The 17,292-nt window shown below is 42.7% G+C and overlaps 1 protein-coding gene across 2 annotated transcripts; it reads right to left on the bottom strand.

The window, feature by feature from the left end:
• Positions 1–6,822: 6,822 nt before the first annotated feature.
• On the bottom strand, positions 6,823–12,614 carry LOC133886573 (RNA polymerase II C-terminal domain phosphatase-like 3). Of its 2 annotated transcripts, XM_062326243.1 has the most exons (12): positions 11,707–12,614; positions 11,473–11,611; positions 11,352–11,407; positions 11,203–11,263; positions 10,769–11,110; positions 9,791–10,693; positions 8,921–9,529; positions 8,699–8,845; positions 8,345–8,610; positions 8,149–8,260; positions 7,751–8,055; positions 6,823–7,624 (listed from the first exon to the last, which is right to left on the bottom strand). In XM_062326243.1, the coding sequence occupies exons 1-12, from the start codon at positions 12,348–12,350 to the stop codon at positions 7,564–7,566; spliced, it is 3,645 nt and encodes a 1,214-aa protein (XP_062182227.1). In that variant the 5' UTR covers positions 12,351–12,614; the 3' UTR covers positions 6,823–7,563. The 2 variants fall into 2 exon arrangements, with proteins under 2 accessions (XP_062182227.1, XP_062182226.1); XM_062326242.1 differs by having other exon boundaries at positions 9,791–11,110.
• Positions 12,615–17,292: the final 4,678 nt, after the last annotated feature.

Raw genomic sequence — 17,292 nt, 5'->3', positions numbered from 1 at the left:
CACAGATAACAATTCATGTTTGTGATTTTTTTTATCAACTTCTCACATGCATAAGTGTTATTATTCGCATTATCTAGAGTCAATGTAATCACTTTTCTCTCCTTATGCTCCAATCCATCAGGCACCTCACAATAGCTTCTTCAATAGAAAGTATGTTTTCAAAACTTATGATTTTGTTCTTAATATTGAATTCTAAATCAATATAGTGTGTTGGTGTGGCCATGTAACCTAAGCTCTATACCAATGTCAACATGTTAGACTTTAGGCACACACAAGAAACAGAGCTCTGACACTGCTACAGAAATGATTTTTCCAGTGACGAATTACAGTCAGATTTTTGGAACTGGCTATAATAAAATTTCTATAGTTGGTTCTGTTGCTACTCAGTTCTATAGCTCATAAAGACTAAAATTGATCATCGAGCCAAGAACGCAATGCAATATTGGCTTATTACAATAGCTTTATAGTTCATGTCACAAACTGATTGTAATAATTGGATTAGTACAATCGGTTCCAAATAAGAACCTATTAAAATATTTTTACAGTCGGTTCATGGGTTGAACCTATTGTAGCTAGGACAGTAGTACAGTCAATTTCTTACACGAACTGACTATACTAATCATCCATCCACATCCTTACCCTGACCAGCTATTTTTGACATGGAGATTGTATAGATCCAATTGGTAGATGCTTAGAGAATGTTTAGATGTGAATCTTGCTCCAATTTAAGGTTTAGATTTGAATTTTGAGTTCCTGGTGTGGATGGGTTTACATGGAGAATTTTTGTATATAGCTAGGGCTGTCAACAAGCCGAGCTCGAGCGAGCTTACCTATTAGGCTCGAACTCGATCAAAGATCAACCCGAGCTCGAACGAGCCTACGATGGTGGCCGAGCTTAGTGATGGGCATAGCTCGGCTCGATTCAAGCTCGAGTAGGCTCGAGTTCAGCTCGCCTAAGCTCAATAATGGAAGAAATCTTGAGTACTCTTGTCATTTTGGTTGGTTGTTGTGATGTGGTCATCTAGATAGGTTTGATAATGAACCCACCTTTTCGGTCCTGGTAATATCTCCTTGTGTCTTGGAGATAAATAAAGAAAGTGAAGGCCGTATAGACTTGGTAGGATGATAAACTCAAATAAAAATCATGATAACATTAACTCGAGCATTATCAAGCCTTATCGAGTTCGAGCTCATGAGGCTCGCGAGCCTTGACCAAGACTCAAGATTGGTTCATTTTGAGATCGAGTTGAGCTCGAATCGAGCCCAGAACAAGTTGAACTCGAGTAGCTCACGAGTTTTGAGCTTTTTTTATAGCCCTATATATAGCTATTTTTATTTATTTGATTGAATTTCGGTGCCTTCCATAGATGAAATTTGTTTATGAACACATTCAAATGAATGTACCATTTGATTAACTTAAATTACTTTGTGTGAGCTTGGTTAAACCAAGATGGGTGTCTAGTTTAACCGACCTCACCATTTTTATATTTTTTTGTTAATTACTTTAGTTAAATATTATTAGTTTTTGTTACATTGATTGTAGATGGATTGAAGATGGATGTACGTTGTCCCAAGACATTGACAAGAATACATCAATGGTGCGAAAAAGTTATGAGACGCAGTTAGCCTAGGTCATAGGGTCAAGTAGCCTGAGTCATAAGGCTTGTTGGCTTGCCCCCTCCCCTCCCCGCCCCCCCCCCCCCCGGGTCCCTCCTCGGTCGAGTGAGCCAAGGGGTCGAGCGGCCTCCTCCCTTGGGTTGTTGGGTGACCATGGTGGCCGAGGCCTCTACTCGGTTGGCCTAGCATTGAGGCCGCTTGGCTAAAGGTGGTCATCGGTCAGCCTTTTGTGTTTTCTTGTCATTCGACCAGGGGACCGACTAAATGGCTAAAAACCACAGGTCAACCCTGTCGAAGCTGTCCGACTGGTCAAATTATTTGCGGAAGGACCGATTTTTCCTAAATCTTATGTGGCGTCCATTTATTCATATTTTTTGTCTTTTCTGTAAAATAAGTTGATGCACCAAAACTAGTGGAAAAGTGAGTGGTAGCTTAACAAAAATGCATAGAATAAAGTGTTTATCCTATTTATTTACTGGCATTCGGGGGTGAATTATGGTATTTAACGTGGGTCAATAGCCACTATCTCACCACCAACATACAAGAACTAGAGGAGCCAACAACCATTGGGTCATGCATTAGCGACTGCCTGAGTTGCGATGTATGTTGTAAAGGGCGAAGTCAGATCAAGCATTGCGGCCGGTGGTGATAGGTAGGAATTGACTATAGTGGATACGATGGAGAAGGGCTCATCTTCCAAGGGACTATAGTGGATAGGTAGGAACCGACTAAGGGGAAAAAAGCATGCAGGGTGAGGGGGTGGGGGGAGCTCACCGCCACCACATAAGGTGTAGAGGTGCTAAGCCCCTCGGCACTGGCTAGTGGTGATGAGTGGCTCCAATTGCAACCACCATAGCTCCTACGGATGTCGGTGGAGTTGTGCAGCAACTCACATGACGAATGATGGAGCGGGATGCTGCATCACTGTCGGCCGCAAGCGCTCGAATCAGGTAGCATCCTCTATGACCGTGCATGTGCCATCCAAAGCGGGGGCATCAGCGTCATTAGTCATGGCCGCACACACACCTATTAGGAGTGGGTGCAACGACACCGCTCGCTGTGGCCACGCACACACGGCCTTCTCCGCCTCAAATGCAAGGCTCAAAGAAGATAAGTGTAGATCTAACTTGGGGGAGGGAGAGAGAGAGAGGGAGAGTGGGAGTAGGACGGGGAAAGGGGCTTGCTCAAGAGGAGGAGGAGGGAAAGACTCTACTGAGACAAAAAGATGGGCTGTCAAAAAGGTAGAGGAGGTAGGATGGGCAGTTGGTCAGATCTAAGCAATGGAGAGCATACAAAGGTTTTGGAATATTATTTCCGATACAAAGAAAAAGGAAAGAAGGGTAGAAAAAGTTATTAGAACTGCTACGCCTCAACGCATTTCGGGGAGATCAAGCAAGTTCAAATTAACTAACATAAAACCTATTAATACAAAATCTCTCAACCTATAAATAATATAAGTCCGAAGCTTTTTTCGTAACTCCCAGAATTTCTTCCTAGTGACTCTGTTCCATGCCTCCGCTGCCCAATAGGGCTCCGGCTAGCTAGGGTTTTCACCCCCATTACTTCACAATGTGTCGCTGGGCACGTTTGTGAATCTTGGCATTTGCTAGTATGCACAGCTGATGATAATCCAGACAATATTTTTACCAGTATATTATAAAAAGCAAGCAAGGACCGATCCAATATTTAAAATATATTTGTTAATGAGCGGACGGAGTAAGTCGAAACAATTTTCTCCTCGCATTGGCATGCCGGTCATCCTCATCCTTTAGTCGCGTTTCAAACAAGAGATCGTTTTTACGTTATGTTCATTGCCATGTAAACTAGTGGTCACGAGAACTAGAGAACCGAGATAAAGGAACGGTTGGGCTTTTTGGTTCACTGTCCTGCTGCGCCACGCAAAATTTTGGCAATTTTTGGCTACTTCAGAGCACAAAGTAAACAGTCACGAAGAGAATATTTCACGCTAGATGCACAAATTGAGTTCCTCGAACCCAAAATAAAAGCATGCATCAGGGCTTTATGCATGGACACCAGCACAGGGCTTCCACAATTAGGAGGGGCAAATTTTACTAATTGTGCAAATTGTACAGTAGTTTATTTTGCAATTAGTCTTCTCTGTAAATATTTGTGCAAATAGTCAGAAATCTAAGACATGCTTAAAGTATGTTTGATAACAAATCTAATGATATTTTTCCGTTTACTTAACTAAATATTCAATAAATATTGTTAGTCAAAGTTTGAACAGTAATGTCAATTATTTGTAGACGGAGGGAGTAGTAATTAGCAGCATAGGTAGAAGCAGCACTGCGGAAGGGTTCACGCTTACTCATCTGAGCACAACACCACTTTCCCCACCTTTCTCTGTGTGTGATTTTGCTCTCTCAGCTCATTTTCTCTTAGCTGCCGCAAACAAATCTTAAAATGCACTAATTGTTTCAAAAACTTTGAAATATCATTATGGAATATAAAATTTTGTTGGTTATTTATGTGACTGTTGCATTTGCAGACATGAGCTTTTCAAAATTGAATTTGTTGAAGCCCTACTTCCGCTCTACTATGAGATAGGAACTTGAAATTGATATTTTGAGGAAAGATTGATCATAAAGTATAGTTGAATATTTTATTTCAAGGAATAATACAAAGACCTTTTAGCACGAACTAGTGACGCAATTCTTTGTAAGAAAATTTTACCCATGTTGTTAATTGTAATAATAATCCATCTTACAGTAACATAACTGAATGACATAATATATTTTAGTTATTGACACTTCGATCTGGATCTGAGGGCCAAATTTTACATTTGGCACACGGTCGCCAAATTCTCAGGTACGGCTGTCATGCATGTGGTACATGCATCGTCGCCCATTACAATCGTACTAAAGGCCTTATGTTCTACTGTAGCAAAGTCACTGTTAACAGTAGGAAGTTACAGTAAGGTTAGCGAGTCAAGCTTTATTATCATTACAAGTTGTGTTCTAAAATAGATGTCCTCAAACGTGTGTACCAAACTTATAGATTAAATCACTATTATACATCAAAGGATACATATTTATCATATGAAAATGATATCAGTAGATTCATCATAAAAATGCACTCCATTTTGCTAATATATATTCATGAAAAAGTAATTATCAAATTTTTGCATCGGAGGACAATGGCTAAATCCCAAAGAAACGGGTAATTTTCTGTGATGTATTAAATGGATCTTAATACAACCTCTCTGAAAATATTTGCTCTTTTGAAATAATGCTAACAAAAAGGATGTTCGAGAAGATAGTGCTATTTTTTTTTTACAATTTGTACATTGAGTAAAATACACTGGCGGTTTATAAACTTGTCTCGCTGTGCCATATAGGTCTACGATCTTTTTTTTTTTTATAGTTCTGGGTTGTTAAACTTTATAAGTGATGCACTGTAGATCCATACCCCTTTACAGTGCTCTGGAAGCTGGCGTGGCCATGTCAACATGGCGTCCACATCATTTTACCTAATTTTAAAACAAAAATAATAAAAAAAATAAAAAAAATAGGAAAAGCATTAAAAAATCAGAAAAATAGGGGAAAATAAGAAAAACCAGAAAAATATCAGAAAAAAACTAAAAACATTAGAAAAAAATAGGAAAATCAGGGAAATATAGGTTTTTTTAAAAAATCACAAACAATCGGTAACAAAATAATGCAGACATCAATATGTACAATATTAAATAATGCAGATATACATGCCAGAAAGAATAAAAATTTAAAAAGTATGTGAGACGTGTTATATGTGGTCTAGTGACATATTACGCTATGCTACCTGTTAGCAATCAGGACGTCCTATTTTATAAAATATTTTACTTTTAGGAAGGAATTAGAATAGCAATAAGATTTTTACACTATACTGTCAGTTAGCGATAGACTCACTTAGATCTGATCATGGGCAGCCTGCCCCGGCATACCTGACCTGACTAGTGCAGGGTCAGACTCGGGCTTCAAAAACAAGCTCGCAGTTCCTTTCGGGCCGGACTCGACTTGTGATTTTTCCATCAGGCTTTTCAAAGCTTGGCCCGAAGCCCGGCTCGACCCGACATTTGAATAGGTCTAGACTCACTCGTTTGTTCCTTTCTATTATAATTCCTTCCTAAAAGTAAAATGTATTATAGAATAGGACGTCTTGATTGCTAACTGGCAGTATAACGTAATATGTCGTTGACCACATGCAACACGTTCTGCATACTCTTTAAATATTTATTTTTTCTGGCATGTATATATACATTATTTAATATTGTACATATTGATGTCTGCATTGTTTTTTATTTTTCTATTATTTTTGAATTTTTTTAAAAAAATCTAATTTTCCCCTAATTTTTCTATTTTTTAAAAATTTTCCCCTAATTTTTCCTATTTTCTGATTATTATTTTTCTGAATTTTTTCTGATTTTTTTTTATTTTTTCTGAATTTTAAAATTGAGTAAAATGACGTGAATGCCACATTGACATGTGCACGTCAACTTTAAGAGCCCTACGAAAGAGTATGAGCCTGAAGTGCACCACATATAAAGTTTGACGACCCAAAACTAAAAAAAAAAAATAGACCGTGGACCTATATAATAAAGCAAGACAAGTTTATGGACCGTCAGTGTATTTTACTCTTATATATTTATTGACTTCCAATTCAATTTCACAGAAGACCCAAACAATGCTCATTTCAAGTTCGCCAGCATGATTTGCAAGCCATGCTCGTTTCAAGTTCACAAGACCCAAATCCGAACAATGTAGAACAAGCTGAAACTTTTTAGTGCGAACTTAAGAAACAAAATTTAATCTATAATTCAAATAAGTTGGCATGGACATAAGGTCGGGAGAAGAGTCTCTCTCTTTTTCCTTACTCATGACTGCTTCAAAAAGGCAGTCAAACCTTTTTTTACCATTTATATATCAAAGACTAGTTTAATTGTTCATGTGATGATGTGGAAGTAGTGTTACTGGATTTATTGTGAAAAGTATTTTCAGAATAGTTTTACATCTTTCTATTAACCTTCCCATTCAAAACGTGAAATATCATATTTGTCTCAACGTTCAGTCAGTCATATTTTTATAACATATGAGGTCAAAATATATATGAAAAGCTTTATCACGGGTGGAATTTCGATCCCGAAATCCCATTTTAACTCTTGAGAAACGGATTTCCCCGTAAGGCTGTATAGTCGAGATTGTTTGGAAATGAAAAAAATTCACAAAATTCTGCAGTAATTCCACAAAAAAAGAATAAAGAATTCTCGCGAGTAGGGAAGAATCCAATCGGTCTTCTGCAGAAACCGATGCACGTTAGTTTTCATCACGAACCTCTAATATATCACTCGTCACTTTAAACAACACTCGATCACGCGTTTCCATTTTCCTCGTTAACCATCTGCATTCTTCTCTGCCGCATTGATTCGAAGGGGCTTTTATCTTGAACCCTTTTCGTCCTCCATGTGATTTGCAGCCAAGCCACACAAATACATATACCACACTCTATATAAACGCCTGCCTCGTTCATTCCCAAGATTGCTGCCGTCCTGCATGCCACTTCGAAAATGGGCGACCAGCGTCTGCTGCCGACCTGATTTCTGTGGCCAGCAGCAGGCTTGCAGCCAGAGGCAACATCTGGACCTACGATTCTTACCAAAAATGCACCACGTTTACATGTTACAAAAGGGGGGATGGTGAGCGTTTGCTCATCTTCGCTTTTCACGCACAACACTTCTGAGCCGATAATAACATCCACCGCCATCTCGTATTTCAGGCTTTCACTAAGCATTTTCGTTATCTTTCATGATTAGGCCTGATTCTTTAGGTAATTCTTACTATGGTCCGGTTTTAGAATGTTGTTTGGTGTTTATCATGTTAATTTTTCATGACCGGATCTCATCCTGTGAAGGATCTCAGGACCCTAGATGGCGAATTGGGGCTCAGGGATGTGTTATTTGACTGCAAAGTCAAGCTCGTTGGCGCGTCGGTACAAGAGCGCTGAAGCCTCCACCCTGTTGATGGCAAACATGATAGGAGTTTCAATTCAAGTGATGGGTCATTCCGACAACTTAGAAAACAGGGTTGCGTAATAGAGAGGAAAAAAGATTCAAGTAAATGGAAGCAGTAATATTCCTCACCATCCTGGATGAACCACGAATCTGCCTGTGGATAGTGCCCAGTTCACCTTGTCCGTCCCAAGGGAGTTGGCAACAACATGAGTAGCCCGATCGTCAATCTGGTTTGTGCACACTGCACCAAACTGCTCTGCAGTCTGCCATAGAGGATGCAAGTGGGGGTTGGCCTCTCCAACCGGGAAAATGCGGCTAAAGACAATACGACAGCCCGCAAGGATGCTCTGCTGCTCAGATGCTAGTATGCTCCGCACATCAGCCTCACTTAGGTTAGGATGAGAGAAGAATTTTTGGTGAATTCGCTCAATAACCTATTCCCAGAAAGCGAGAAGTCTGTTAGTATAATAAAAGTTGTACTACAATCCTCAAGAGTTCAGATTTAGGGAGGAAAAGAATCATCGTACCGCCAGTGAAGAAGCAAGTGTGCCATCCTCTGGCCTCTCATCTCGATCAATTTCGAGAAGTGATGGTCCAGGAAGGCCAAATTGACGTCTGCTGCAGGGGAAATAAGTGTATCTGCAGAAAATTATATGGCAGGAGACTTAGTCAATGTACATGCCATTAGATCATGTAGGAAAAACATTTCACTGTGACGCATACCTCTCTACAACTATCAAATTGTGCTTGTTGTGAGGCCAGACTCTTATAGAGTCATCTATGATCACTACTGCAGATTCCATCCCCAATACCCCATCAAGATCTTTACTTTTGACTCGATCATCGCTGTCTAAAGGATCGCTGTCATCACCTCTTGAGATGACTCGCCCTGCAAATAATTTCCTAGTAGGATCGAGAACCTTGGCCATCTCAGTAGCATACAGCTTATTCCCCATTGTGTACAAATGCAACTCAAAAAGCTTACTCGCCTACAGCACAAAGAACCAGAAAGGACAAAAATCAACGGCGGTGCATAAACGCACTTAGGTCACCGGTAAAATATCTAACACAGCAAACCTTCTCAAGGAAGTTCCATATTCCTGGTCTCAGCTTGGTCCACATTCCCATATGCTGGAACCGATACAGATGACGTTCTGGCAAAGACCTGTCTTGTTCCTCTTTCTTTCGCAAAATCTCTTCATGAATAGGGTCCACTTCTATAAACTGAACGAGAAGTATGCAATATGTGAGTGTACTTTTCAAACTATTATTAAGTCATAGGCTAAAAAAATCTAATACCTTTGCAGAATTGAGGAGTGTGTGATCCAAATCAAGGACTAAGCATAGTTTCCGCGCTGAAAACAAATTCTGCTGTTCCATGATCCGTCTTGCCCTTTCCTTCTGTATGAGAGCCTTCTGCTGGTCATCATAACCATCAAGGAGATGGTCAACATCACCCCATGGATCAACTGGCTGCACAGCTTCAAGTGCTGGTGCAGGAGCAGCGTTTGTTGCTGCATCGGCATTTGGACCATTCTGTCCAACAGATAGTCTTGGATCTGCCCTATTGCTGCTTGATGTTTGCTGTGTAGGAGCCATAAGTGATGTAGCAGCTAACTGTGAATTTGAGACAGGATCAACAAGTTTTGAGTTAATGGTGAATGGTCGTGTAATGTTTGACAGCAAAGCTGGTTGAGAAGGCAATGAACTAGTCTGATGTTGCTCTGGATGTTGTTCATGGTTGGTCAAATGATCTTTGCTGCTCTGAGAGTCTGACTGGGTAGCTCCATTAGTTTTGACTTGCTCCGAGCCCACTGTATCATTCTTCTGTGCATGGTTATTATGTAGGATACGTCGGGGATCACGGGGCTTCATTCGTATTACTCCAGCAGCATCGTTTTGTGGGTTCTACAGAAAGAACAAAACTTAATGTGAGTATCATCTTCTAACAAAAGCGAGGAGCTTGCGTTAGTGAATAGATAGTGCACACGACTATAGCCTACAAGCTAATATGACATCAGAATAATTGTCTCAAGTACTAATCATTTCTCTCCTCTTAATATGCACAAAAAAAATGTATCAAATGATGAAACAGAAATTGTTATCAAGTAAATCAGTGAAGTAAACAAGTATTAATAGAAGACACAAAAGTAGTAGAAAGAGCTTTACCAAAGGAGGTGTCTGCACTGGAACTTGTGGCCTAACAGATGGAATTTGTGCAACTTCGGTGGTCTTTGGAGCATTGCCAGGCGGTAAAACCATTGCTGCAGTTACAATACTGGTCATACCACTAGACATGACACCCGGAGCAGCTACCTTCAGCTGAGGTTCTGATGCTGACATCTTCTGCTGTTCCATTTGAATCCAATGCATGATCATTGCTGGGTTAACAGCTATGTCCTTTAAAACAGCAGGCAAAGAAACAGCAGGAGCTGCACTAATTTGTGGAGCAGTAGTTTGAGGGGGCTGCAAAATGTTGGTAGTTGTTCCGCTACTATTTGTGGTGGCACTTATGTTGTTAATAAGCTGATTACCTGTTCTAAGATTAGGATTAGGATTCCCTGTTGGCACTAGCATGTCTCTTGGGTTCCCAGTACCACTCCTAAGCCTTTTTAACATGTTTTCATCCACCTTAGGTTCATCAACTGCCTTGTGTTTACGGTTATTAATTGATACTGAACCACCCAAGTTCCCATCCTTTGGTTCTGCAAAATTTGCACGCCGATTCGTATCTGCAGTACCAGCAGAATCACGGTTCAAAAACCTAAGCCTTGGGTCCCTACTTTTAGATGCACCCTTTAGTCCATGATTTGGTCCTGCAGCTGACTGTTCAAATTGTTTAGCATAACCAGGTGGACCACCTGTATAACTATCATTGCTGCTGCTAACTGTGCTAGGTCGAGAAGCAGGCATCTGACTTGTACTTGGCAGTGTAGTCTTCTTTGGAATTGAGAAGCTGGAAACCTCACCAAATATGTCACCACCTTTGTCTGCAGATTTACCCTCATCGCCAGAAGGAGTTGGACTTGGTAGATCATCACTTGGAAAGGCCGAATTCTGCCCGTACTTCTGCTGGTAAGAGGAAACAGCCTTCAGAGGATCATTTAAGGATGGATACAAGGAATTCTTTGCAGGCTCAACTCTTACTGGGAAAGATAGTTTCTCAAGTGCCATTGGAAATGCTCCAAACCCAACAGGCCTTGGCACAGGAAAAGATGGTGCATTATCCCGGGTGGGCGAAGGCAAGCTGTTCTCATCATAATCTGCATGAAGATCCAACAAGGGACTAATCTTTTTTGCAGGTATTTCCAACCTCGGCAAGTTAGAGCCACTAAATGGATTTGCTGTTTCTGATTCAAATGGTAGTCTCCCAGATGAAACCTGCCCAGATGGAGCCGAAACATTCATTGCTTTCGTGCTACAATTTGCACTTGGGTCATCGACATTGTTTTTTTCCTCAAAAACTAACTGCCTCACACGGGTGTCCAGCTGATGCACAGGTACAGGACAGAAAATTGAGGTTGCAACTTCAGCTTCCATGTAATGAGACCCACAAGCAACAAAACAGAAACATTACTAACCTCATCTCGCTGGTCAGGTGTCAGCATGTCTGAATATCGGTTCTTTATGTGGAACAATATCCTACATCATTCAAAGGAGACCGTTTAAGTTACAGAGGAAAAGTGTCAGTTATATTCTGTAAATGATTAGATGAAGATGACTTGTATACTTCAAGAGCATGGTCATGTTCTGCTCCCTCCTCGGCAAATTATACGATTTTGCCACCTACAGCAATGGAACAAAGTCAGCCTTACAGTTGACAAAGGAAACCAACCAACGCTTGGTCTTACAGTGGTGAGGGTGTCAATTCCGACAAACGCCTGTTGTATGAGAGGTTCGAGCATGAGCATCGGGCTCCCGTTCTCCGGGAACAGCGGCTTCAGACTCTCAAAGCAAGTGCGCAGACGCGCGCAGGCGCCCTCAAACGACCTATAATTCAGCAAAAACAACTGGTTTCTCAGTATCTGAATCCAAGACTTAGTCCATCAGACACGTGATCTTTGCCATGAAACATCTGTCCATACTTCTCAGCTTCCTCAATGGAGACCATCTCGAGCTCCTCCAGTATACTTCCCACGACCTGGTCAAAGTCCACTTCCTCCTCCTCGGCTCCAGCGGCAGGGGCAGCATTGCCACTCCCCTCCGCAGCCACCGACTCCGACTTCTCCGGCGCGTCCGAGTCCAAGTCGATGGTATCGGGCTGCGCGTGCGGAGGTGAAGCGGAGCCCTCCTCAATCTCACCCTCCTCCATCTCCTCGTCCGAGGCGTCAATGGCGTGCTCCACCTCGTCCTCGTCGGCGGCCGGGCGCGGCACGAGCGGCTTCTTCTGCACGGCCTGCGCCCACGCGAAGCTGTGGAACGCCGGCGCGTAGCTCCGCGACATGTACCCCATCGCGGGCGGCCCCATCCAAGCCCTAGATATCGGCGCCGCCGCCGCCGCCGCCGCTGCACCGGCCCCCAACGCGGCGCCACCGGCAGACGACTCCTTGAAGTCGTCGGCGCTGATCTCCTCCAGCGACGCCGACGAATCCCCATCCGACCCCTCCCCGCCGCCGCTGCCGGCGGTAACAAGGTCCCCGCCCGCCGCCACCACCGCCGACCGCGGCCGCTCCTTCGCCATCAACCCGACCAGCCTCTCCTCGTCCTTGGGCGTGACCGTCACGCGCATGTGCGACCTCGCCGCACCCCCTCCGGCGAGAACCGCGTCACAAACCCCAAGCACCTATGTCTCGTCCCACGCGGCCAAATCCGGCGACCCGGAGCTCGATCCGCAGCTCCCCGCGGCGCCGACCGATCCCTCAGCCCACGAATCGCACCAAACGAACCAGATCGATCACCGCGCCGCCAGATTCCGCCGGATCGGAAGCGCACGGTCGCGGCGGAGCAGGAGGCAGCACGCGAGATTTGGGGAGGAAAAAAAGTCGGAGAGGGGAGGGTGCAGGGGCGGATTATGTAGAGCACGCCGATTCGGATCCAACCGTTGGGGTTTGAGTTGGACGGCGTGCGATGCGGCCACGTCGCGCGGGGAAGACGAGGAGGGTTGCTCCGTACATGGCGGCGGCTTTTGCTTCCGTCACGCGTCAGGATTATATTCCCAGCGTCTGCGTTGGGTTTTACTGCGTCACTGGCTGCAAATTCTCTATCCTTTCTCCTTGCATTTACCTATATCCTCTCTCTCTCTCCTTGCATTTACATATTCGAGATGCTCTAGCTCTTTTTTTTATCTACGACTCTAACGGTTGTACCTCTCTTTCCCTACATTAATCACATTACTTTATGCGCACATAAACGGCAATAGTGCTATAATAGAATGAATTAATATTTATTTTTAACAAAATTACATAAATCTAGTATCACAGTTAGTATTGTACCCACATCGGATGAATAGATGCAAACTTTACAATGAAAAGAACAACATATTTAAAATCTTAAAACAGCACATGATATATTGTTCCTTTATATGTACAAAAGTATAGTGAACAAATTCCCATAAAGGATGTTTACTTTTTCTTATACTCAATAATGCATCATCATGAAGTAGCTGTTAATATTACCTACAGTTGGAGAAGAAGCAACCTAGTACAATCATCCGTTCCAAAAACAGATGGTGAGTGCATTCCTCAGCTTCAAACCAAGCATACCATCCAAGACAATATCAATGCAGTCCTATGATCAAGAATGCTATACTATAGTATGTCAATTTTCACCATACAGACTTCTATACTATACAATATCACTGTAGTCCTTGCTCTTCGAAGAACTTTTGTTTCATTCCAAAAAATGAATATAGAAATTCCTGACAAAAACTATATTGAAGGCAGGCAGATGGACTTGTACATCCATCAAATATTTCCATATTTATTGGAATTATAACTGGATAAACTAAAAAAGAGAAGCTATTTGCCATATTTCAAAAAAGATCTTGGAGGCCATGTAGTTGTAGAAAGGATCTTTCTAGTCAACTCACTGATCTAAAGCTAAGATGCATGTATGTAGTGTAGTTTGAGCGCACACACTACTCAACTTACCTGCTATATATTCATAATGAAAATAGTGGAAAGACAAATTATTATTTTAGGTTGTAAAATTAACATATCCTCAAGTATCCCACTGAGAGCAAGCCACATTACCGGTGTGTTGTTATTAGTTGACAGTAAAAGAATTTGATGGGAAGTGTAAAATGAACAAAGGGTTAGAGATAGTATACCGGTTCTATTTTGTATTATATCATTTTACCATTATTTGTATTGCTCATTTTTGTCCTGGGCAACCTTGTCTTCTTGTCATGAGGACAACAAGCTTCTGGATATCAGCTATAGAAAATGGTATAGATGTTAAGTCATAGCCACAAAATCAGAATCATGTTATTTTCTGGAATTCAAAACCATTCTGAAACAAAGGAGACATAGCCTACAATGGTAGCGAGAGTCTGCGCTTACTTGATAAAAAGAAGCATGAATGGTTATAATCAATGCATTTGTCCAAATAGCTGTCCTAAATAATCAAAAAGCGAAGAAAATTGATCATCCTATCACTAAAGAAAAATAATAATTGTAGCATGAAAACAAGAAGAAACAATTCATCAGACATGTTTTATGCACGTATTGAGTAGGGTCTAGGGAGGTATTAGGGTCCAGCACATAACCAGGATGGGCGATGATCAAGATGAGTTGTGTCACACTCACATGCACTGCCACATTTGCCGTCTCCGGCAAGTTGCACCACATCGCAACCAAAGTGCAATGAATGACACATGGTTCCAAAGTGTGTCCATTATTCTGAATCAATGGATGCTACAGTGAAGATCCAATTGTCAAGGGAGAGGTCTGTGATGTCAATGCATAACTTGACTTTCCTATGTTTATATATAATTGCTAAGAAAACATATCAATCATAAAGAACAAACGGTTAAAGAGGGAAAGCTACTACAAAGAGAGTAACCATGCATCAGACAACACTTCAAGCACATCCTTGAGAGAAGATGCAGAAATAAGCACTCACTTGCATCCATATCCTCCTTGCATTCAAAAAGGAAAAATAACTTGTCCTGCTGCAGCGCTAGCTCCTCCGTGGACGGAGGCACCGAAGCCCCCTGCTAATGCCTCACTTGGGTGCTTCTGTTGCCGCACGGCTGGTCGAAGCCCTCTCTAAGGCTCGTGGCGCAACTCATGTCTGGTTGTGGATCCGATGTGGTGACCTTGAAGGTGGATCAGGTTGGGCGTGAGATCTCGCCATGCGGGGGTGCTACTCTTAGGGACGGTTTTGGAGTGGGGGATTAGAGCTATCTAGCATTGCCCCTGGAGGACTGCCAGTTGCCGATAGCCTTAGATGCGGGATGCTGGCATCGAGCACGGGGGCGACGGTCGATGGAGGGCTGGTGTGCTGTAGTGGGGATTTAGGGGTGATATCGAAGAAGCACGGGGAGGGTGGGTGTGGTTATGCCTACAGAAGCGGAAGCGTGGTTGGGAGGGCATGGGTGGCGACTCTGTATCAAGATGGTGATGGGAACAAATGGTGCGGTCAGTTGCGGGATGGGCTTGATCGTGCATTAGTCTCTGTGCCCCCAACTGCTCGGGCCAACATTCGTGCGTGGCAGAACGTAACTACAGGAAGGGTGGAACATAGGAGGAAAGGGGCAGAACATGGGGAGGGCAGGATGTGGAGGCAGAACACAGGTGGGTGCGTAAACCACTATGTATTTTTTAAGTAGTATAGATAAGTTCCAGAATATAAGGATGGGGCTAACAAAAATCTTGAAAGAAGCACATTGTGTACCTTGTCAAATGCACAACGAAATTCCTCAGAGGGCGTCCCCACAAATGGAACACTCTCTTTCTCTAAAAGCTCATGCATATTTTAAAGAGATTGCAAACATATGGATGTCATATTTACTAAATTGGCAGTCGAGTATGCAAACATTGGTGATATGAGATTTAACTTCTACACTGCAAGTATCAACATATTTAAGATGGTCTTATCATCAACAAAAATCAGCAACAATTTGGAATCTTACAAGGCAACTAAGAGTCACTCGACACTAAGTGATATTACAATGCCGAGTCAAACTAAGAATCCACAAGCATGAATCATTCTTTTCTTGTAAAGAATTTTTCACTGGCAAATACTAACATGAATGCCACCATCTTCACCAAATTTCTCATGGATCACTGGAAAGACAATGTCAACAGTTGCAGCAAGATGCTCTGCGAAGTCAGATAGTGAGTGATCGAAATTCTTGGGCAAGACTGTAGAACTAAAACTTAACATTGAGCATTTTCAAATGAAAAAAAAACTAAGAGAAGCAATCCTAGCAAGAGGTTACCTTTCATGTTTGAAATCAAAATCTGAAGGTGTGTTGGAATAGAGCTTCGGGGTAAAACCATCAATATTGTGAGTATATGACCTATCACTGCTCATCTTTGTCTCACAGTATGAACTGCATAGCATCATACATTAATCTTTTAGCAGGTAAAAGATGGATGCTGATCAACTAAAAACAAAAATATCTTCATCTGTTGATTTACTGATTGAAAAGAACACATACATTAACCTCAGGTTGTGTTAGGCAATAAGCACTTCCATCTTGGTTAGCTTACAGCACATGATAGGATCCTAACTCCATCTGATGCAAGAGCCAAAACAATGGGAATACAAGACATGAGGATTAAGAAGGAATCCAATATTTGGTGGGCGTGAAACCATAATCAAAAGGTGAGAATTCCTAGTGACGATGCTGCACCAAAGAGGATCGAGCGGTGAGGACCAACAACTAATTATAGAGCATCGCAGAGTTCACTCCTAGCTAGATCTATAGAGACCACGACACAACTCAGGCATCGGGGCCGCTGGAGGATAAAGGGGATCCAAACTACAAATTGAAATGCATCGCATCTGCTGCAAGGCCCGCCGCCCCCTCACATTCCGAAGAGGCTATGCGTTTGTCGGCCTCGGCTGTGCGACCATCCATGCTGGCTTCCTCAATGTCGTCTGCTGTTTTGTGGGATGGATCTAGAGGTGAAGGAACCAATTTGGATGCGGTCGAGAAGAAGGTGACAAATTGGATCAGGAGGACTGGAGGGGACGAATGGGATTAGGAGGACTAGAGGATCGTGATCTGGCGGCGCACGGTATCGTCATGGTTGTCGTAGACATGGGAGACCACCTACGACTCACATTATTCTAAGATTCAATGGTGACGATCAAAGGAAGGAGCGGCTGCCGTGGCGGCGACCATGCTTAGGGCAGACGAGGATGGAGGAGTGCAATAGAGGGTGGGGGAGGACGCAAGCAAATCGATGCATGGGACAACACGGTTGCAGGAGCGGGGCCATGACCCAAACCCAGGGGGGCTTGCAGGCGTGGGACGGTAGACGAAAATACTCGGGCGGACGAAGGGCGTGGGTAGACGAAAGTCGTTGGATGGACGCAGAGAAGGCGGCCCATTTGTTGGGAGCGGGGGATTTAGGGTGGGCATGGGATTCAAAATGGGCGCGGGACTCATTATCTACTTTTTAAGTATGGGAGATTTTGATTCGATATGTATCTTTGATCGTTGCTTTAATGTTACAATACATTTGCATGGAACTGCAAAATTATGATATTGTGAAACT

Source organism: Phragmites australis, chromosome 12 (assembly GCF_958298935.1).
Source record: "Phragmites australis chromosome 12, lpPhrAust1.1, whole genome shotgun sequence".
Classification (NCBI taxonomy): Eukaryota; Viridiplantae; Streptophyta; class Magnoliopsida; order Poales; family Poaceae; genus Phragmites; species Phragmites australis.
The sequence above is the reverse complement of the archived record's forward strand: the minus strand, read 5'-3'. Positions and strand labels throughout refer to the sequence as shown.